General features: G+C 57.0%; 2 protein-coding genes across 26 annotated transcripts in view; one reads left to right on the top strand and one right to left on the bottom strand.

Annotated features, from left to right (window-relative positions):
- The first annotated feature begins 869 nt into the window (after window positions 1–869).
- PSMC3 (proteasome 26S subunit, ATPase 3) lies at window positions 870–8,594 on the top strand. Its single transcript, XM_508413.8, has 12 exons — window positions 870–1,166; window positions 1,421–1,504; window positions 2,126–2,251; window positions 2,661–2,765; window positions 2,879–2,941; window positions 3,187–3,324; window positions 4,409–4,552; window positions 4,660–4,808; window positions 6,649–6,745; window positions 6,967–7,112; window positions 8,178–8,259; window positions 8,424–8,594. Exons 1-12 carry the CDS (start codon window positions 1,092–1,094, stop codon window positions 8,532–8,534), a joined length of 1,320 nt encoding a protein of 439 aa, XP_508413.3. The 5' UTR covers window positions 870–1,091; the 3' UTR covers window positions 8,535–8,594.
- Window positions 8,595–10,884: 2,290 nt separating this feature from the next.
- The window catches only part of SLC39A13 (solute carrier family 39 member 13), a 43,740-nt gene continuing 33,575 nt past the window's right edge, over window positions 10,885–21,049 (bottom strand). The window contains exons 1-12 of one of the 25 annotated variants that reach the window (XR_010147205.1): window positions 18,713–18,821; window positions 17,124–17,288; window positions 16,980–17,006; window positions 15,338–15,451; window positions 14,910–15,031; window positions 13,867–13,974; window positions 13,688–13,777; window positions 12,907–12,957; window positions 12,473–12,605; window positions 12,223–12,322; window positions 11,886–12,094; window positions 10,885–11,056 (exon numbers count right to left, since the gene is read on the bottom strand). Coding sequence is in view for 16 of the 25 variants with exons in the window: in XM_054661352.2 (XP_054517327.1) it covers window positions 12,019–12,094; window positions 12,223–12,322; window positions 12,473–12,605; window positions 12,907–12,957; window positions 13,688–13,777; window positions 13,867–13,974; window positions 14,910–15,031; window positions 15,338–15,451; window positions 16,980–17,288; window positions 18,037–18,043 (1,110 nt within the window). In the remaining 9 variants the exon portion in view is untranslated. Of the gene's footprint in view, window positions 12,095–12,222; window positions 12,323–12,472; window positions 12,606–12,906; window positions 12,958–13,687; window positions 13,778–13,866; window positions 13,975–14,909; window positions 15,032–15,337; window positions 15,452–16,979; window positions 17,289–18,036; window positions 18,440–18,712; window positions 18,822–19,841; window positions 20,222–21,049 lie in introns of those variants that run through there. The other 24 variants (XR_010147201.1, XR_010147207.1, XR_008537829.2 and 21 more) reach the window with 24 other exon arrangements.

Below are 21,049 nucleotides of genomic sequence, written 5' to 3'. Positions count from 1 at the left end.
TACAACGAATGAGTCTCCCATGATCCGGAGACCCGCTCTGCTCACTGAGATTACTAACCATGGGCAGAGAAAACAAACAATTGCAGATACGAGACATAATTTTTTTTGAGACGGAGTCTCGCTCTGTCGCCCAGGCTGGAGTGCAGTGGCGCGATCACGGCTCACTGCAAGCTCCGCCTCCGAGGTTCATGCCATTCTCCTGGCTCAGCCCGGAGTAGCTGGGACTACGGGCGCCCGCCACCACGCCCGGCTAATTTTTTGTATTTTTAGTAGAGACGGGGTTTCACCGTGTTAGCCAGGATGGTCTCGATCTCCTGACCTCGTGATCCGCCCGCCTCGGCCTCCCAAAGTGCTGGGATTACAGGCGTGAGCCACCGCGCCCGGCCCGAGTCATAATGTTTTTAATCGTAGAGGCTGATGGTCAATTGAGTTCTTCCCACGTGGACAATTCCGTGAAGCCTGCTCTGACGTTAGGAGCAGCAGCGATTTCTCTTTAAAGCTGGTTAATGATTCCCTCCCGTAACTCCGGGTGGCCAGCTTGTACTTAAATAATTGTAAAAATGCGGACTGAGGTGGCATGCCTTTTTGGCCCTTTGCACACGGCTGGCCTATGTCGTTTATTAATTGGGAGGCAGTGTCATTGTGTAAATCCCCTTATTCCTAGCGGGGTCACAGTCTGAGTTTGAACGCGCCCCTCCGCAAGCATCTGTCACCGGCCAGATTAAAGACTACATTTCCCAAAGGCCCTCGCGGATCCCACCGTTCTCCCTCCCTTTCCGGTTTTACACCTAGGCCCCGCCCCCAACGCGCGTGTCGGCCAATAGCGGCCCCACCTCTCGCGCCCGGCAAAAATAGGACGCGGGCGGGAACGTTTCGGGGGCCGCGGGGGCGGGGCCTGTGGCCAGGGGTTGGTCTTTGGAATCGGAGAGGCAGATTCGCTGCTCCGCAGCACGGCCGGAGCTGGTCCGGTCAAGAGTCGGGATTTGTGGGGAGAGGTTTTCCACTGGTCAAGAGAAGGCTTTAAGAAAGACGGTATTAATCTCCCGTTGCGGCTCCCGCCTGGTCCCATCTTCTGCCCGCTCCTCCAGGAAATGAATCTGCTGCCGAATCTTGAGAGTCCAGTGACTCGGCAGGAGAAGATGGCGACCGTGTGGGATGAGGCCGAGGTGGGCACCGGGCGAGCTGGCGGTCCGGGAACCGGGGCCCGCAGGGAGACGCCATTGACAAGAGGGAAGGAGGTGGCTGGGGGTCAAGGTCTGGCCCGATCCCGGGGACGGGGTTGTTTGGGATGTGGGCAGGGGTCCTGACTCCATCCTGGTTTTATGGGCGTGGAAACTGAGGCTGTGAGTGGGTTCGGAGAACGAGGGATGCTTGTTCTGAGTAAAAGTAAATATATAAATAAACAAATAATTTTTTACAGCAAGATGGAATTGGGGAGGAGGTGCTCAAGATGTCCACGGAGGAGATCATCCAGCGCACACGGCTGCTGGACAGTGAGATCAAGGTGGGCGCACAGCTCCTGTGCGGGCGATGGGGCCCCCTACAGGACAGGCCCCAGCGATCCGAGTCGCCTCTCCTACTTCCTTCTCGGGCACCCTGGGGGAGACATGGGGCTCGGGCTTCCCCCTCGTATCAGGAAGAGAGGAAAGAAAACTAAGCCTTAAAAGGGACAAGAAGACAGGTAGGGGATGGTGGGAGACCTGGGCTGAGATGAGAGGTTATCAGATTGCCTTTCCCAGTGAGAACTGGGAATAATCCTCTCAAGAATCCTTCTTTTAGTAAAATGCCTATTTTACAGATGAGGAGACAGGCCCAGAGAGGTTTGTACTGCGATAAAGCACCCAGTTCTTACTACGAGGCAGAACCTAAAACCTATATTTGCCTCTCTCGGAGGCCTGCTTTTATTCCAATACTACCACTATTTCACCAGGAGGTTTCCAAACTGGCCTCCTCTTTTGACTTCTGCAGGATGTGGACACAGTCAGACTCTGCCTTCAGAGAGCCTCAGAGCTGGATGAATGGATGCGGGAGGGTCCCCTGGGCACCCTGGACCTCACTAGTTACAGGGCTCTAGCATAAGCTGTGCCAGGGTTTATATTTGCTTCTCCTCCCCTCCTGATCTCAGATCATGAAGAGTGAAGTGTTGAGAGTCACCCATGAGCTCCAAGCCATGAAGGACAAGATAAAAGAGAACAGTGAGAAAATCAAAGTGAACAAGACCCTGCCGTACCTTGTCTCCAACGTCATCGAGGTGTGTGTGTATGTGGAGGGGAAGAGAGGGAGTCAGCAGGGATTGGGGACAGCCTGGGGTGGGGCCACTAGGGAAAGAGTGGGTGGAGGTATTGAGGCCAAACTGCATGTCAGGGCTACACCTCCTGAGGCACTTTCATGGGGAAGACAGGGGCCTGCAAAGGCCTGGGAGGTCTCACGTGTCTCCTTTTCTGTTGGTTATGTCTCCTCCGGGGTAGATGAGCCCTGTGCAGAGGAGCAGCACCTACACAGAGATCAATCGCTGGGCTTAGCAGGGGCACCACGTTTGGTGGGCTCAGGGCTATTGGAGGAGGGAGGTAGGGATGGCCAGCCCTGCAGGTATTAGGAACTGTCTTAGGAAGCACTGGGCCTTGGGGAGTTCAAGGAGCTGAGTATTTTTTCCTTCCCAGCTCCTGGATGTTGATCCTAATGACCAAGAGGAGGATGGTGCCAATATTGACCTGGACTCCCAGAGGAAGGGCAAGTGTGCTGTGATCAAAACCTCTACACGACAGGTGAGCGTGGCTCAGCAATGAGACTGGAGGAGGGTGAGGAGCGGATGTGGGACAGGACTAGGGAGCCTTCCCTGAGGACACTAACTGAGACTGCCCCTGTAACTTGTCCACAGACGTACTTCCTTCCTGTGATTGGGTTGGTGGATGCTGAAAAGCTAAAGCCAGGAGACCTGGTGGTGAGTGGGGCCTGAGCCCAGGCAGTGCTTTTCTGGTGACTAGCTGAGCCCCTGCACCCGCCCCAGGTCACTGTTGGCTCTGAATCTTGGCAGAACAGCTCCGAGAGTCTGGGATTCTGTCTACTTGCTGTTTGATTCTTGTATTGCCCAGTCCTGTGTCTTTCCCTCTGCAGACACCTGTCACCCAGTCAGTTGGGTAGCCCTTGAGCTGGGCCAAATCTGAAGGCCCTGTGCTGTGTCCTTAGGGTGTGAACAAAGACTCCTATCTGATCCTGGAGACGCTGCCCACAGAGTATGACTCGCGGGTGAAGGCCATGGAGGTGGACGAGAGGCCCACGGAGCAATACAGTGACATTGGGGGTTTGGACAAGCAGATCCAGGAGGTGAGGGAGGCACGGCAGCTGCCAGCAGCCTTGTCAGCCTTTTAGTTTCTCCACGCCATTGATGCAGCTCATCTCCCTAATGTGTCTTTCATCCTCATAGCAACCTAGGGAGGAAGGGAGGGGTGCCATGTGACAGGTGAGGAGACTGAAGCCCAGAGAGTTTAAATGCCTTGCCCAGGATCACAGAGAGACCAGAGCCAGGACTGGAGCCCAGGCTCCTGGTTCTTGGCCCAGCGTCCTTTTTTTTTTTTTTTTTTTTTTTCCCGAGATGGAGTTTTGCTTTTACTGCCCATGCTGGAGTGCAATGGCACGATCTCGGCTCACCGCAACCTCTGCCTCCCGGGTTCAAGCAATTCTGCCTCAGCCTCTCCAGTAGCTGGGATTACAGGCATGCGCCACCAAGCCTGGCTAATTTTAGCGGAGTATTTTTAGTAGAGACGGGGTTTCTCCATGTTGGTCAGGCTGGTCTCGAACTCCCAACCTCAGGTGATCCGCGCGCCTTGGCCTCCCAAAGTGCTGGGATTACAGGCATGAGCCACTGCTCCCAGCCCCTGGCCCGGTGTCTTTTCTGCCATATACTCCTGTTCCTGGAGAGTCCATAGCCAGCCTGGGTGGGGATGAGTGTTCTGTGTCCTCTTTTTTTTTTTTTTTTTGAGACGGAGTCTTGCTCTGCCGCTCAGGCTGGCTGGCGTGCAGTGGCGTGATCTTGGCTCACTACGAGCTCCGCGTCCCGGGTTCATGCCATTCTCCTGCCTCAGCCTCCTGAGTAGCTGGGACTACAGGCACCCGCCGCCCCGCCCGGCTAATGTTTTTGTATTTTTAGTAGAGACGCGAGTTTCACCGTGTTAGCCAGGATGGTCTCGATCTCCTGACCTTGTGATCCGCCCGCCTCAGCCTCCCAAAGTGCTAGGATTACAGGCGTGAGCCACCGCGCCCAGCCTTGTGTCCTCTTGATATGGGGAAAGAAATGGGCGTGTCCCTGAGTTAGAGTAGGAGGGATGCAGATTGGGGTTGGAGCCATGAAGGGTTGGGCTGTAGAAGCCCTCAGGGCTTCATCTCCTCACCCAGGACTTCCTCCTGGCAGCTGGTGGAGGCCATTGTCTTGCCAATGAACCACAAGGAGAAGTTTGAGAACTTGGGGATCCAACCTCCAAAAGGGGTGCTGATGTATGGGCCCCCAGGGACGGGGAAGACCCTCCTGGCCCGGGCCTGTGCCGCACAGACTAAGGTGAGTACTTTGGGAGGGATGCGGGGGAAGTGGGCAGGAGCAGAAACTCTACCAGATGGGCTCAAAGGGTCTGCCTTTGATCTGACTCTACCACCTTTTCCTGCCAGGCCACCTTCCTAAAGCTGGCTGGCCCCCAGCTGGTGCAGATGTTCATTGGAGATGGTGCCAAGCTAGTCCGGGATGCCTTTGCCCTGGCCAAGGAGAAAGCGCCCTCTATCATCTTCATTGATGAGTTGGATGCCATCGGCACCAAGCGGTAAGGGAGGGCCAAGGGTCCCTAGCGATCTCTGTGGCGGTAAGGGGAAGCGGGTTGACTCTCAGTTGTGCTAAATTGTGGTTCCTTCCCACCCTGTATCCCCTCCTGCCCCTGGATGGTGGCTCCTCAACTCTTGAGATTCCAATTCCTAACTCCTGATCAATAGCCTCCCTGTTTCCCCAGCCATTCATTCCCACAGCTGCCAGCATGTTCCTTTCAAAACAGGAATCTGGGCCGGGCACGGTGGCTCACGCCTGTAATCCCAGCACTTTGGGAGGCCGAGGCAGGCAGATCACGAGGTCAGGCGATCGAGACCATCCTGGCTAACATGGTGAAACCCTGTCTCTACTAAAAATACAAAAAATTAGCTGGGCGTGGTAGCAGGCGCCTGTAGTCCCAGCTGCCTGGGAGGCTGAGGCACAAGAATCACTTGAACCTGGGAGGCAGAGATTGGAGTGAGCCAAGATTGCGCCACTGCACTCCAGCCTGGTGACAGAGTGAGACTCTGTCTCAAAAAAAAAAAAAAGAAAACAAAACAAAAAAAGCCAAAGCAGGAATCTGGCCACCTCGCTCACATGAACCCACAGTGGTCCCTGACATAAACCAATCCTGTTAAAAACCCTGGCTGGGTGCAGTGGCTCACTCCTGTATTCCCTACACTTTGGAAGGCTGAGGTGGGCAGATCACTTGAGGTCAGGAATTCGAGACCAGCCTGGCCAACATGGTGAAACCCATCTCTACTAAAAATAGAAAAATTAGCCGGGTGTGGTGGTGCGCACCTGTAATTCCAGCTACTTGGGAGGCTGAGGCAGGAGAATCACTTGAACTTGGGAGGCGGAGGTTGCAGTGGGCTGAGATTGTGCCACTGTGCTCCGGCCTGGATGACAGAGTGAGCCTCTGTTTCAAAAAAAAAAAAAAAAATCAAACTTTCCTGGGCCTCCCTGTTGCTCGGACTGCGATAAATGCTGGAATTGCAAGGCTCAACGTGTGCTGCCTTTTTGCGCCTTCACCCTCATCTCATGCCTGTCCCCAGCCTCCCCTGCTCTGGACTCCTGCCACGGTGCTTCCTGCGTTTCAGGCCCGCCGTGGCTCTTACCCTGTTCTCCACTGGTTGGTTGCCTAGCTGGTGTGCTTTCAACCTTCAGATCTCAGCCTCAGGGATACTTCCTGGGGGATGCCTGCCTGGGCTCTCCTGTACAGCACCGTCCAAGGCTGGGCCAGATCCCTGTGTTTTTAAGCGTTAGCTCAGTTTGCAAGTGTACATTCATCACAGTAACAGCCCAAGCAGTGGTTGGTTTTGCTTTTTTTTTTTTTTTTTGAGATGGAGTCTCGCTCTGTCGTCCAGGCTGGAGTGCAGTGGCGTGATCTCGGCTCACTGCAACCTCCACCTCCCGGGTTCAAGTAATTCTGCCTCAGTGTCCCGAGTAGCTGAGATTACAGGTGGCTGCCACCACGCCTGGCTAATTTTTGTATTTTTAGTAGAGATGGGGTTTCACCATCTCACCTGGTTGGCCAGGCTGGTCTCGAACTCCTGACCTCAGGTGATAGGCCCACCTTGGCCTCCCAAAGTGCTGGGATTACAGGCATGAGCCACCACGCCCAGCCTTGCTCACTGTTTTATCCTCAGCCCAGCACCTGATTCTAGGAGTCTCTTCAGTCTCTGAATGTGGTCAACAATTAATGACACTTTTTATGTGCCAGTCCCTGGGCTGGGGGCCCCAAGTTGAGTGAGCCATTTCCCTGCCCTGGACGGGTTAGGTTAGGCTTCCAGGGGGTAGAGGAGGGGAGGGCTCTGCCTAAGCTGTGCCCTCACCAGCATCTCGGGCTTCCTGTGCCCTAGCTTTGACAGTGAGAAGGCTGGGGACCGGGAGGTGCAGAGGACAATGCTGGAACTTCTGAACCAGCTGGATGGCTTCCAGCCCAACACCCAAGTTAAGGTGAGTATTAGCACTCCCAGGCAAAGATGATGAGGCTCAGAGGTCAGGAGCTGTCAGGCCCCCAGCTAGCGAGTGGTGGAGCTGGAATGAGAATTGGGATCTGTCTTTAACATCCCATGTGTCTTACCTGCACTCTGGGGGCTGCCTCTCTGCCTTTTTTGACCGTGTCTGCCCATCTGTGAACACCTTGCTCCTTTCAAGTTGTGGCTTCTCTTCCTCAGGTAATTGCAGCCACAAACAGGGTGGACATCCTGGACCCCGCCCTCCTCCGCTCGGGCCGCCTGGACCGCAAGATAGAGTTCCCGATGCCCAATGAGGAGGCCCGGGCCAGAATCATGCAGATCCACTCCCGAAAGATGAATGTCAGGTGAGCAGGAGCACGGGCAGGGCACAGAGACCTGAACAGGCGCAGGAGGATGTCTCTGCCATGCTTCTCTGTACTGATCTTCCCCAGCCTCCACGACCACCACCTCCCAGGCCCCAGGCACACACAGCACCGTTCCACACGCCAGCCTCCGTTTCTCCTCAGTTGTGTGATGTAGCGTCTTGCCAGGGCCCATGTCGTAATTCTGGGTGCTCTGCTCCTTAGACTCCACCCCTCATCTGAAGGCACAGAGGCTGGAGGCACTTAGTTTCCTGGCCTCACACCTCAGCCCATTAACACACGCCAGGAATGGCCGGGACCAGATGGACTTGAGTTCAGATATGTATGACTCTCAGCAGGTGGCATGCCCTCTCTCAGCCTTACTTTTTTTTTTTTTTTAATTTTTGGAGACAGTGTCTCGCTCTGTCGCCCAGGCTGGAGTGCAGTGGCGCGATCTCGGCTCACTGCAAGCTCCGCCTCCTGGGTTCACGCCATTCTCCTGCCTCAACCTCCCGAGTAGCTGGGACTACAGGCGCCCGCCACCATACCCGGCTAATTTTTTGTATTTTTAGTAGAGATGAGGTTTCACCTTGTTAGCCAGAATGGTCTCGATTTCCTGACCTTGTGATCCGCCCACCTTGGCCTCCCAAAGTGCTGGGATTATAGGCATGAGCCACCACGCCCGGCCTCAGCCTCACTTTTCTTATTTGGGACTTGGGGATGATAGCACTGATTTCACAGGGTCGTGGTAAGGATTAGATGTGACAGTGTCAAGCGCAGTGCTGGGCACAGGATGAGGACAGTCAGTCCCTGGAGTCCCAGATGCAGATTTCTAGAAGGCCAGAGCTCAAGAGACCCTAGAAATAACCTGTTATAACCTGCATTAACTTCCTCCCTTCATCCCCCCCATCTTGTACTGAGAAGAAAACAAGGCGCATTGAGTAAGGGACTTGCCTCTGATCACAGGGCAACTTGACTTTGTTGCTTGACGGGGCTAGGGGAGGATATTTGGCCCCTCTGCCCATTCCGCATAAGCCACTGAGCCTGTGGTATCTGTCCTGTCCCCAGTCCTGACGTGAACTACGAGGAGCTGGCCCGCTGCACAGATGACTTCAATGGGGCCCAGTGCAAGGCTGTGTGTGTGGAGGCGGTGAGTGGTCAGCTGGGGTGGGTGCGTTGCTTTGTGCCTTCTTGCCCCCTCCCTGGACAGGATGGGGGCATTTGGCTGGTGGAGACGGCTGAGGGAAGAGGCCTGAGCCTCAGGGAGCCAGGGAAGGCATTCAGGCGTTCAGACTCTGTTTGTCCCGGCTGTAGGGCATGATCGCACTACGCAGGGGTGCCACGGAGCTCACCCACGAGGACTACATGGAAGGCATCCTGGAGGTGCAGGCCAAGAAGAAAGCCAACCTACAATACTACGCCTAGGGCACACAGGCCAGCCCCAGTCTCACGGCTGAAGTGCACAATAAAAGATGGTTTAGGGTCCCTGCCGCTGCTTGTCTGCCTTCCCTGGGCTCTGGCTGGAGGAGTGGGGGCATGTGCGGGAGGCACCTTCCCCAGGTGCTGACACCTGGAAACCCGGAGACAGCCGTGGGCCCCACACCACTGGTCAGGATGAGGCTTTCTGGGGCTGTGTGTGGTGCTGCAGCTGCTGCCTGGGCCTTCAGGCCCCTCAGAGCCTTCTCTCCCCGAGCACCACTCTGCTCTGAGCTTTCAGAGGCTCATGGCCCTGCAGTTCCTGCACAGAGGACCTGGATAGAAGCCACCCTTTCACTTTCGGCATTTTGGTATCTGGCACTAGTCCTTGCCTCCTGGTAAAGCCAGGCTTGGGTTCAGGCTTTCAGCATCCTCCCTTGTTTCCTGGCCCTTGGGCCCCCTTTTCTCCAGATGCCCCCTTAGCTCTTTCTCTCCCTATCTTTGGCCAAAAACTGAGCCTGAACAGGATCCACTGGGAGCCCCTCTAGGACTGGTCTGTCACGCTGTGCTCCCATCCCCCAATTCTGCCATCTCTTCACTCCAGCTGGCCCCTTGCCTTCCCTGGGTGGCCCTGCTTGGCTTCCCACTGACTCCCCAGCCCCTGCCTCAGGAGTCCAGCAGCACAACCCCTGAAGTGCTTCTGTTTCTGTCCCCTACCCTGGACTTGGCCGCCGCAGTCCTCCATTCCTGTTCTCTCTTCTAACCGGACAGGGCATTTGCTCCTGACCATGACACCCAAGTTCCCCCACAGGGACCACACCCACCCTGCTTTGGCTTCCTCATCTCTAAAATGGGGCCCCCGGCCTCTTCCAGTGGCTGTGATGCTCGCACGCACTGTCTGCCATCCAGCAGGGCTTGGCACCCCAGCTAGCAGCCCTGAGCACCTGCATAGGTGAGGGGGGCAGCCGGCTGGGACGGCCATGGCTCATTCCTTGGATCTGAGGCCAAGAGTCAATGGGTCCTTGAGACAGTTATCTTACGGGATGTGTTGCAGCTAGGTGAAGCAAATACTATGTTGTTTTAAAATGTTTTGCTGATAGAAATACTGAGAGCCAAGCACTCCCAGCTAAGGACGTCACTGGGGTTTCACACCCCCCTCTCCCACGCTCCATGACACTGCCCAGACTGCAGATCCCAGCCAGTGGGCTATTGACGGTGGTCCTGGCTGGCCTGGGAGGGAAGAGGTGGACTGGACACCCCCACCCCCATTCTCTTGACAGGACTGGGGAAGGGGCGCCCTGTGCCTGGTGTTCTCATACTCCACACATTCAGAAGGGAGGGTGTGTGGTTTTGAATAAGGGTCCCATATTCTTTTTTCTTCTTTTCTCTTTCTTTTTTATTTATTTATTTTTTAGATGGAGTCTTGCTCTGTCACCCGGGCTGGAGTGCAGTGGTGTGATCTCAGCTCACTGCAGCCTCCGCCTCTGGGTTCAAGCAATTCTGCCTCAGCTTCCTGAGTAGGTGAGATTACAGGCACGTGCCACCGCGCCTGGCTAATTTTTGTATTTTTAGTAGAGACGGGGTTTCACCATATTGGCCAGGCTGGTCTCGAACTGCTGACCTCGCGATCCCCCTACCTTGGCCTCCCAAAGTTCTGGCATTACAGGCGTGAGCCACCACACCCGGCCTTTCTTTTTTAAGCGAATGAGAGCTTAATTTCACTGAGGCCAAACCTGGAGATGACTTTGTGGCTGGAGCTCCCTTCCCTGATTACATTTTCAGTCAAGGTGGAATGGGGGGCAGGTGGGGAAAATGCTCCAGCTTTCAGGTCTATAAGGACAGCACTAACTGGGCACGGTGGCTCACACCTGTAAGCCCAGCACTTTGGGAGGCTGAGGCGGGCAGATCACAAGTTCAGGAGTTTAAGACCAGCCTGGCCAATATGGCAAAACCCTATCTCTACTTTTAAAAAAAAGCCAGGGGTGGTGGCACACACCTGTAAATCCCAGCTACTTGGGAGGTTGAGGCAGGAGAATTGCTTGAACCCAGGAGGCGGAGGTTGCAGTGAGCCAAGACCGCACCACTGCACTCCAGCGTGGGTGACAGAGTGAGACTCCTCTGTCTCAAAAAAAAAAAAAAAGATAAGGACAGCGTCCTGGAGTTTGTGGTGGTGAGGGGCTAAAATGGCATACGGCCAGGCTCGTATAGGTGCTCAGTCATTGGAATAAAAAGTTAAGCCAGGAAGACATGGAATGTTCAGAGATGCACTGGGGTGACAGTTCAGAGACAAGGGCCTGGCAGTGGCAGTAAGGAAGGCCCTGCCTGGCCATGGAAGGCCGTGCAGAACCAAGGCAGCCAGTATGTGGATAATATTTATTTGTATCTTATCTATAGAACAAATATTTACAGATACAAACGGAATCACAGCAAAGTTGCTATAAAACCATCCAGACCTCTCGATGGCCACTTCTGAAAACATCCACGGTGAAGGGCAGGGCCAGGCCTGGCTGTGGAGTGGGCCAGCTGAGTACCTGGGCGTCAGCCAAGGGAAATGGTTGGGGATTATGGCTTCAGCACTCTGCCGGAGCACATTCCTGAGCGCTGACAACGTGGAGCCCTCACCGCCCCCACCTACCCCAACCTCAATGGGGAAGGAGAGGGGCCTGAGCTGGGGAGGGCTGCCCGGGCTCACTATGTGCCTGCTCCAGGAGTCCCTGGCCCCTGTGCTGGCAGGAGCATCCCTGAGCTGGACCGGGAGGCCTCTCTGGCCTGGGGCTGCTCCCTGCCCGGCAGGCTGCTGTTTGGCAGCTGGAGGTGGCAAGAGCTGCTGGTGCTGCCAGGGCGTGTTGGCCAGGAATGAGCTCCCAGGGCAGCCCTGAGGAAAGGGTCTTAGGAAGCGCCTCCCAGCTCACTACTAGGAGCTGGGGACTGTCAGTGCTGAGTGGGGCTGGGGTACAGGAGCACCTGCCTCTCCTTTCTTTGGCTTAGAAGTGGGGAAGGAAGGGCCAGGAAAAGGGACCAAAGCCGCCCCAGCCTTGGCCCCTAGGCCACCTGGGGACTGTGTGTGTGCTGAGGGGGCAGTGGGAGGTGGGCAGCTCTGGAGTTCCCTGCACCCTGGGATCCTTGGGCTGCTCTCACTCCCGGGGTCCCAGCAGGGCAAGGCCTCTGCTTGGGACCAGTGCTGCTGTTCCTCGCTGCTTACTCCGGGAGGTGAAGGTGACAGGGCGGCACGGAGAGGTAACCACAGCATGGCTGGGGACAGGCGCTACACTGGGCCCCGGACCCAGCACAGGGATCACAGTGTCGGTCTCACACACACGCCTCTGGCCACATGTGCACACCACATACATCCACACGCACCTCCCTCCTGTCTGGCGGGAGGCTCATTCTCTCTCGCAGCCACTCGCCCTCTCTGCCTCTCACATATGCGGTCACAGAGTGAATCCGAGCATCTTATTGCTGCAGGGGGCAGGGGCGTCGGCATCAGGGAAAGTTAATCCACGAAGAGCGAGAACAGCACCATTACCACGATGCCCGCACAGAGCAGAAGCAGCTGCTGCAGGGAGCGCCTGTGGGGAGGGAACGGCTCACGGTGGAGGCATGGGCAGGGGGAGCAGGCAGCGGCCAGGAGCCCTTCCCTCCTGAGCCCCTAAGGGTCCTGTGAGTGGCAGTCCTCTTCCTCCAACAGGTCACTCACCACGGGTCCTCTTCTTCCAAGAGGTCAGGGAGCACGTTCACCAAGGCGATGTAGAGAAAGCCGCCAGAGGTGAAGGGCAGGACCCAGGCTGCCGTCTCCTCTGCAGCGGGAGAACACCCAACTGGGTACCCACGGCACTGTGTGTGCTCCCCACCTCCCAGGCCTGGGGACCAGCGGTGAGGTAGCCACACCCTTTGGCTGGTGCCCCTCTGCTGATGCCACCCGCCACAACCACCCGCCACGCCCGTACCTACTCCCTTGGGGGACTGGGTACAGATGGCGAAGCCGGCACCCAGTAGGCCCCCCAGCGCTGTTGAGAGTTGCAGCTTGGCTGCGCTCCATCGGTCAAAGCCGGCCCGGAGCAGGATGGCAAAGTCGCCCACCTGAAGGGAGGTCCAGAGGTTCACCCTGCGCCCCAGCGGGGCCTGATGCCCTGAGTGCTCAGGTACGATATACACACTGAGCCCCCTGCCCTTCCCCACCCTTCCCCTGGGACCCCCATCCTGAGTATGGCGGAGATGGCAGCTGCAGGCTGCTGGGGTGAGGAGCTCCAGCCCTCACAGCCCAGCCCCAGAGTGCCATGCTGGACAGGCCCAGCCCCACACCCTCCTGAGCTCCACACCCATGCTGATCATGGGCACTGTGGGGGCCTGGGCCCCTGGGGGCTGCCCTACAAGCGCTCACCTCATGGGGGATCTCATGCAGGAGGATGGCCATGGTTGTCAGGAGCCCGATCTGCAGGGAGGGGAGCCGTGGCTGCGGGGTCTGTGTTGAGGGCTGAGCACCCCACTCGCCCACTCATTCCACAGAGGTTTACTCTGCTCTGAGCTGGCTCTGGGTGGGCACTGTGTTGGCCACTGGAAATATAGCAGTGACTAAAGGGGACAAGGAACCTGCCTTCACGAAGCTAGCGGTATAGAGGGGAGAGACAGGACTCACTCACAGGCGCTGGGAAGGAAAGGATGGATAGAGTGCCCAGGGGAGCAGGCCCAGGAACCAAATTTAGATGAGGAGGTCAGCAAAGGCCTGGTGGAGGAGTCCATGTAAGTCGAGGCCCCAAGGATGAGTCGTCAGCCGCTCGAAGCGTGGGCGGGAGAACATTCCAGGCAGGGGGAACAGTGTGAGGTGGGAAAGATCTCAGCCAGCTGCAGAGTAGGCTGCCTCTGGGCCAGAGGCCAGAGGCCAGAGGGAGGAGGTAGAGGAAGAAGCATCTAGGAGCAGGCAGGGGCCACGCCTAGCAGCTTGACAGAGGCACCCAACAAGGAGTACTGGGAACAGGAACAGACCAGGGGCTCAGGATCAGAGAACAGTGGTGGCCAGGACAGCAGCAGGGAGGATGGGGGATGAGAGCCTTAGATGAGGGTGCTGGCAATGGAGGGGCAAGAAGCAGAGACTCCAGACACAGGTGGAATCCACATGGCTGCCACCGGAATCGCCAGAGCCCCACTGGCCCCAAGCCCCTCACCTTCTTGCTCACAAGGAAGCTGGCAGCCACAGCCAGCCCGTGGGTGAAGTTATCGATGGTGTTGGCCAGCAGGTTGAGGTAGCCGCTGACCTGGGAAGGAGGGAAGGCAGGAGGCAGGGCTGAGTGGGGCTGGCCACTCAGGGCAGTGCGGCTGCAGGGGCCCTGAGCAGGCCACTCACTTTGATGCTCCGGACCACGGCACCGAGGCCGGGCTCTGCGGCCGGCTGGGCCAGACAGTGGCCTCCATTGAGCGCGGCAGCAGCAGCAGTGGGGTCTTTGTTGGGGGCCTAGGGCCAGGAGAAGGAGGGAGAGGTGACATTAGATGCCCCCCACTCAGCCAGGGCAGACAGAAGGGGAGAGAGATGGAGAAAGAGAGACGGGGCTGGGTGCAGTGGCTCATGCCTGTAATCCCAGCACTTTGGGAGCCCAAGGCAGATGGATCACCTGAGGTCAGGAGTTCGAGACCAGCCTGGCCAATATGGTGAAACCCCACCTCTACTAAAAATACAAAAATTAGCCGGGTGTGGTCCCAGCTACTTGGGAGGCTGAGGCAGAAGAATTGCTTGAACCTGGGAGGTGAAAGTTGCAGTGAGCCGAGATCGCACCACTGCACTCCAGCCTGGGTGACAGAGCGAGACTCTTCTCAAAAAAATAATAATAATAATTGGGAGGCTGAGGTGGGTGGATCAAGCAGTCAAGAAATCGAGACCATCCTGGACAACATGGTGAAACCCCGTCTCCACTAAAAATACAAAAGTTAGCTGGGCATGGTGGCGCGCACCTGTAGTCCCAGCTACTTGGGAGGCTGAGGCAGGAGAATCGCTTGAACCCGGGAGGCAGAGGTTGCCGTGAGCCAAGATCGCGCCACTGCACTTCAGCCTGGGTGACAGAGCGAGACTCCGTCTCAAAAAAAAAAAAAAAAAAAAAAAAAGATAGGAACCCCTGTTTTTTCTAGCTAGAATCCTCTGCTGCTATATCAGTTGGGTGCCCCCAAACTCAACAAACCCTCCCCAACTGCTGTCACCATCAGGCTACCAGAACAAGCTACATCAGGGGCTAATGGTGTCAGTCCCAAAGAAGGTGGCCCAACCTCCCGCAGCTCCCAGGAGAGGGCCAGGAGACCCCTCTTTTCAGGGCTCAACTCAGACCCTGGGCCTCCAGGCCCCGGGCACTACCACAGAACAGAGGCTGATATATCCAGGCCCTTGAGTGTGGGGCCCACCTGGCTGGTCCCCTCCTCCTTGCTGTCCAGGAACATCTTCTCCAACGCCAGGAAGGTCAGGATGCCAGCAATGACCCACAGCCCCAGCTGTTGCTGCTGCTGCAGGCTCTGCCCCTCACCACCTGCAGGGGGCGGCAATGCCAGGCCAGGCCAGGCCAAGCCAAGCCAGGGCCATAGGAGGGGGCCATTTGGAATGGGATCTCATCCAGGGCACCAGGGCAGTGACAAGGGTGGGTTGGGCAGCTGGGGCCCAGAACTCCCACTGGGACCAGGGCCCAGAGACCAGGACAATGACCCTCCCTCCCTCCCAGGCAAGCTCCTGCCAGAAACCCAGAATCCCTCTCCTGGTCATCCTGGCCATCCCTGGGCGTGGGCACCAGGCCCCTACTCCTGGCACTGTCTTGCCCCTGGCCTGTGGCCTCACTTACCAGGGCTGGTGCTGCACGTGTAGGCCCAGGCTTCGGGCAGCAGATGCAGAAACACATTGCCCAAGAGTCCCCCCAGGGCGAAGCTGAGCAGCTGCTTCAGGCGCCAGGCCCCAGCTACAAGGGAGAGATGCGGGGTCTGGGGGCTGACCGGCTGGAGCTCCTGGCCTTACCTTCATCCCACCCCACTCACTGGGCTCTTTCTGGGCCTGTAAGGCTGGATATGGGTGGCTGCTCTTCCTGGGTCCCCCACCTCACAGCAGAAACACCACACCCTGCCAAATGCCCACAGGGCCACCACCATGTCATGGTGAAGAGCTGACAGGTCCCAGCTCCCAACCCACTAGCTGGTGACCTTGGCAGATGACTTTGGAGACTCGGTTTCTCCATCTGTAAATTGGGTCTTATGGGAATTATTATTTTATCTTGTTTTGTTTTGAGATGGAGTCTCGCTCTGTTGCCCAGGCTGGAGTGCAGTGGCGTGATCTTGGTTCACTGCAACCTCCATCTCCCAGGTTCAAGCGACTCTCCTGCCTCAGCCTCCTGAGTAGCTGGGATTACAGGTGTGTGCCACCACATCCGGCTAATTTTTGTATTTTTGGTAGAGACGGGGTTTCATCATGTTGGCCAGGCTGGTCTCGAACTCCTGACCTCAGATGATCTGCCCACCTCAGCCTCCCAAACTACTGAGATTACAGCTGTGAGCCTTTTATGGGCTCTTATGGGAATTAAATGACAATATGTATAGCAAGTGCTCATTACGTGGGAATTTTTCTCTTCTCAGCTGCTGTCACTCTCAGAAAAGTGGCAGAGATTTGGGGACTTGCAGCATCCAGAGTTGGAAGTCGCCTGCCTGAAAGCCATGTCCAACCCTTTGGCTTGATAGAGAAACTGAGGCCTAGAGGACAGAGGCAGCTGGGTTTGGGGTGGGATCCCAGGGCAAACTGCTATTTCCTGGCTGGGTGACCTTGGACTGGTTAAAGAACCTCTCTGCCTGTGCATCCCCACTTGTGAAATGGAACTAATAATCCAAGTGCTCCCTGCACTGACCCTGCAGGGCTGCTCTGAGGGTTGAGCACAGGCCTGACCATGGCCCAAGCAGGGCTCTGTTCACAGCTGTGGCACCGCCCTCAGCCCAGTGCCTGGCACAGAGCTGCTGGGTAACCATCTGGTAAGTGAATGGTTCCTGAGCATCCAGCTGGCAGCACCAGCCCCTGGGATGCTCGTTTCTAACAGATTCCCAGGGCCTTGGTCCACCCCTCTTAGGTGGGGGATAGGCACGTGCATTCTTAGCAGCTCCCTAGAGCTCTCCTGCGTGTTTTGTTACAACATGTTATTTGTGAACGGGCAGTACATGCTCATGGTACAAAAGGGTAGTCAGGACAAAGCTCCCACCCGTGCCCACATCCCCATCTCCTAGACCCCCTCCCCAGGGGCAGGCCCTGCTACCAGGTGCTCATAGCTTCCTGGGGAAGCCAGAGCCAGCCGCCCCTGGCTAGATAACTCCTACAGGACCAAGGGGAGAAGTTCTATTCTATCCTCTCCCTCCATCTCAGACACTCTGTGACCTGGGGTCTCCTAAGAAGAGCAGCAGCATGCTTCCCACACCCTGGCCAGCCCTGGGCGCCACCGGAGAGTCACCCACCTTCTGAGCGCAGCATGGTCCCCATCTCTAGGGGAATGACAAGCAACGGGAAGACCCCACTGAGCCCCACCATGAGGGAACCCAGGAGGGAGCAGATCCAGGTGTCCAGCCGCTCTCCGCTCAGCAGAGCCCCCCAGGACTCACTTTCCTTGTTGTCCAGGCGACAGGCCGTCGCAGTCCCCCGGCTCCGGAGGGCCGGCTGGGAACCCCCAGCCCTTCCCAAGAGTTCCAGGGCAAGGGCAGTGAGGAAGAGGAGCCTTGGGCCCGCCATGCCACAGCCAGGGCAGGGACATCCAGGCATGCCACGTACTGAAAAACACAAAAGGCCACCTATATGAGCTACAGCCTTGGCCGCACACCTGCTTAGGAAACGTGGCGCCTCCCTCCTCCCCGCAAGGGACCCTGGCATCCACTCTCCTGCTGTCCTTGCCAGAGCGTCTGCGCATCCAAATGCTGGGTGCACAGCAATGGGGCCCTGTGTCTCCACACCCTATTCCTGAGCACTGCATATTTTTTCCTTCTGAGCAGCTCCAGACTGTGTCAGCACCTCCGCCTGAGGCTAAACTTTCCCTAATGACAGGGTGAGGCGCTGGCTGGCTCTCCTCAGCCACCGGCGGCACGGCCCGGCCCAGCTGGGTGTCTCTGGCTGCCAGGGGAGGCCCTGCCGCCCGCGACACCCCAGAGACTGAGGCACCCCTTCTAAGGGGATGGGGTGGATTCAGAGAGATATACGTGAGGAAACTGAGCAGATGAGCCAGGGCAAGACCATCCACGCTTCTTCCTAGGACATGAGACCAATGTCCCCAGGGCACTGAGGGCAACAGGAGATGGGGCTGATGAGGAAGGAGCCTTTAGCCAGGGGATGCCTCTCTCTTGTAGAGCGCAGGCTTTAGAGCCCCCACGGTGAATTCTATGCTGCACTTTGAGCTGTCTAACTCTGGGCAAATCTCTGAAGCCCCCTCTCTGAGCCTCAGTGCCCTCATCTGCAGGACAGGGATCAATATCACCTGCCTCAGCTGTGAGGACGAGATAAGCCTGAAAGTGCAGGTGGATGTACCCGGCATGAGGAGGCGCAGAGGCCCTGCCTGTGCCAGGGAAGGCCTGGAGCTCCCTGCAGCAGGAATGTGCCCAGCCGGCCGATCACAGGATGTGGACGTGAGTCAACCAAGCGAGAAGTTCCATCTGGAAACTCGGGCATGAGGTTTAAATGTGGTCTGCTCTGCCTCAGGCTGGCTGTGACCTTGAGCTGGTGATGTCCCTGCCTCAGTTTCCTCACCTTCTGATGGAGATGGGAGGGGAAGAAAGCAGCTGCTTCTGGGTGGTGGCAGAGATGCCCATGTCTAGGACCTCCAGGCCTTAACTAATCAGGGGCACTGATGAAGCCAGCGGGGCTCCACTGGGGACCACAGGCAAGACTGGGCCAGGACGAGGCGGTCACGCAGAGGTGAGGGGACCACAGGCTAGCGGGAGGGAATACACGGAGAGTCCGAGGGGAGAGGAAAGTAGAGAGTGAGAGAGCTAGAGAGAGGCGGGTGGGACGCGGAGGGGACAGCGAGGGAGGGATGGGGCGCGGGGCGCGGAGCGATGGGGGAGAGGAGGCCGAAGCGGGCGAGCCTGACTCCCGGGTCCTGGGAGCCGGCCCAGGTCTGATGAGGACCAGTCGGACGGGGCGAGGGATCGGGCGGGTCCATCACGCCCGGGGCGCGGGCCCTGAGGGTCCGGCTGGCACTCACCGTGCGGCGGCGGCGGCGGCGCTCCGGGCGGCCCCAGCCATCCAGCTGCGGTGCCGCGCCCCGCCCAGGCTCTGCCCCGCCCGGCAGCCCGGCCGCCCGGCCCCCGGCCCGGGGCCGCCCCCGGCGCGCGGCCACGTCACAAGGGGCCTGTCCGGAACCCGAGGCTCCGCGTGCCGCGGGGCCGGGGGGAGTGGCGGCGGGAGGGCGCTTCCGCCTCGCGGCGGTGGGGGACCCGGGGAGAGGGCGCACTTCCGTTTGGGCAGGGCTGCGGGCCGGAGGGGAGGGTCGGTCGGAAGTGAGAGAGCCATACGCACCGCGCTCAGCCAGGCTGGGCAGGGACGGAGGCGGCGGCTCTGCGGGGACCGCGATCGACCAGGCTGCGGGGCTTGCGGATCTGGCCGCCGCTTCCCGTCCAGGGCCGCAGTCTGCCCGTGGCCGCACGGGGGCGCGCCCGGCCGCCAGACCACGCCGCCCAGGTCGGGCTGGGAGGACTACTGTGCGCTCCTGCTCTGAGTCAGCCCGGCCTGGCTCCTCCATGAGCAAGGGAAAGGGGAAGTGCCTGCCGCAGGGAGGGGCCTGGCCCCGGGAACCTCAGAAGAGGGAATTTTATTCTTACTCATCGAATTATTTTTATGCTTTGGTTTTTCACTGGGAACCTCAGGCCACTGTCTCCAGGGCTTGTAACCCTTTGGGGTCCAATGCATGGTGGCTGGACCCTGCTGATGGGAACTCCAAACCTGGGAGGCTAGGGCTCTGTGCTCCCCTCACCTGGAGGAAGCTAGACCTGACCTCTTTGGTTAGACTAGGGCAGCAAACACTGGATAGCAGTTCTTATAACCGCAATTTACTGACCACCTACTATGTGCTATTCACTTTACTCGCATTATCTCACTGAATCCTCATATTATTCCATTGTAGTGGGTACTGTTAGCCCAGGGTCACACAGTGGCACAGATGGCAGAGCCAGGATTCAAACCTGGGTGTCCTGAAGCCAGAGTATGTGATACCACTTCTCACGTCTAGGTCCTGAACAGCAGTGGGAGTCTGGCTTGGCGTTTCCAGTTTGTATTCTTCTCTGGAAATCAGCCAGTACAGGAGAAGATTCAGGAAGGGGCATGTGGGTACTCACTTGGGCAGAGATAGCGACTGAGTACAGGTCTCTAAGTCTCTGACCCTCATCAGCCTCCCATGGCAGCTCCAACCATTTACTCTGTCACTTTCCCCTCTGCTGGGGCTCTTGAGAGCACACTCAGCTCTCAGGGCTGCCTCTGGTGCCTGTCCCACTTCATGTTGCACTGTTGGCCTTCCTTAGACCGCCAACTTCTCCCTGGTGGCCCAGCTTGTCTTCTGAAGCTTTCTGTCCATCTCACCCCACCGGGCCCATACAACTGCCAGGACGTCTGTTCCCTCCCTGAGTTCCAAAATGGAATCCCTGGGTTAGTTTCTTGGCAAAGAAAAGCTACTCAGGGATCCTGCCCTAGGACTTCTAAAATGCCCCCCTCCCTGTATGCAAAAGCGCTCCATCTTATGCAAAGCACTTCACAATATGCAAATGATTTCACAATAACACAGTCAGCATTCCTGCCTCTGGAGGCTGAGCGCTCCTGGCCACCCAACAAGGGGATGGGCAAGACCCAGCCAGAAACGTTACTTGGTGCCAATGCACTACCCTTTCCTCCCACCTGGCCTGGAATTCCCATCGGATACCTAAGGCCCGGTGGCTCACATCTGTAATCCCAGCACTTTGGGAGGCCTAGGAAGGAAGATCTTTTGAGCCCAGGAGTTCCAGACCAGCCTGGGTAACAAACTGAGAACTTGTCTCTACAAAAAAATTTAAAATTAGTCAGGTGTAATGGTGCGCACCTGTAGCCCCAGCTACTCAGGAGGCTGAGGTGGAAGGATTGCTTGAACCCGGGAGGTCAAGGCTGCAGTGAGCCCTGATTGTGCCACTGCACTCCAGTCTGGGTAACAGAGCGGGACCTTGTCTCAAAAATAAAAAAATAAAAAAAATTACAAATTAATAAAATTGCAGGGGTTTCCAGGTGTGTGAGAAAAGTGAGATGCAGAAATATTTATTTAATATGATCCACTATTTTTATTTTTTAAGAGACTATTTTAAAATAATGACAAAAAGAAACCTTGTATATGTATATGTGATTAAAGGTATCAGTATATATAAGTCTATGTATAATGAATACATAAAAAACATATATAATACATTAAAGTGATATTATGGATTCTATGGTGGGAGGAACTAATGTGAATAGGGAAGGAAAAAATGTTAAAGGAAAACAACACATTAAAAGATGTGTATGGCCATATATGGCTGGGCATGGT

This window comes from Pan troglodytes, chromosome 9 (genome assembly GCF_028858775.2).
Source record: "Pan troglodytes isolate AG18354 chromosome 9, NHGRI_mPanTro3-v2.0_pri, whole genome shotgun sequence".
NCBI classification, from domain to species: Eukaryota; Metazoa; Chordata; class Mammalia; order Primates; family Hominidae; genus Pan; species Pan troglodytes.
Note: the sequence above shows the minus strand (reverse complement) of the source record. Positions and strands in the feature narration are given on the sequence as shown.

Excerpts from the sequence above, each read along its gene's own strand:
- PSMC3 (XM_508413.8), top strand. The coding sequence starts at position 1,092 with ATGAATCTGCTGCCGAATCTTGAGAGTCCAGTGACTCGGCAGGAGAAG. Across the intron at positions 1,505-2,125 it reads TGCTGGACAGTGAGATCAAG|ATCATGAAGAGTGAAGTGTT; the intron begins GTGGGCGCACAG and ends TCCTGATCTCAG. Across the intron at positions 2,766-2,878 it reads TCAAAACCTCTACACGACAG|ACGTACTTCCTTCCTGTGAT; the intron begins GTGAGCGTGGCT and ends ACTTGTCCACAG.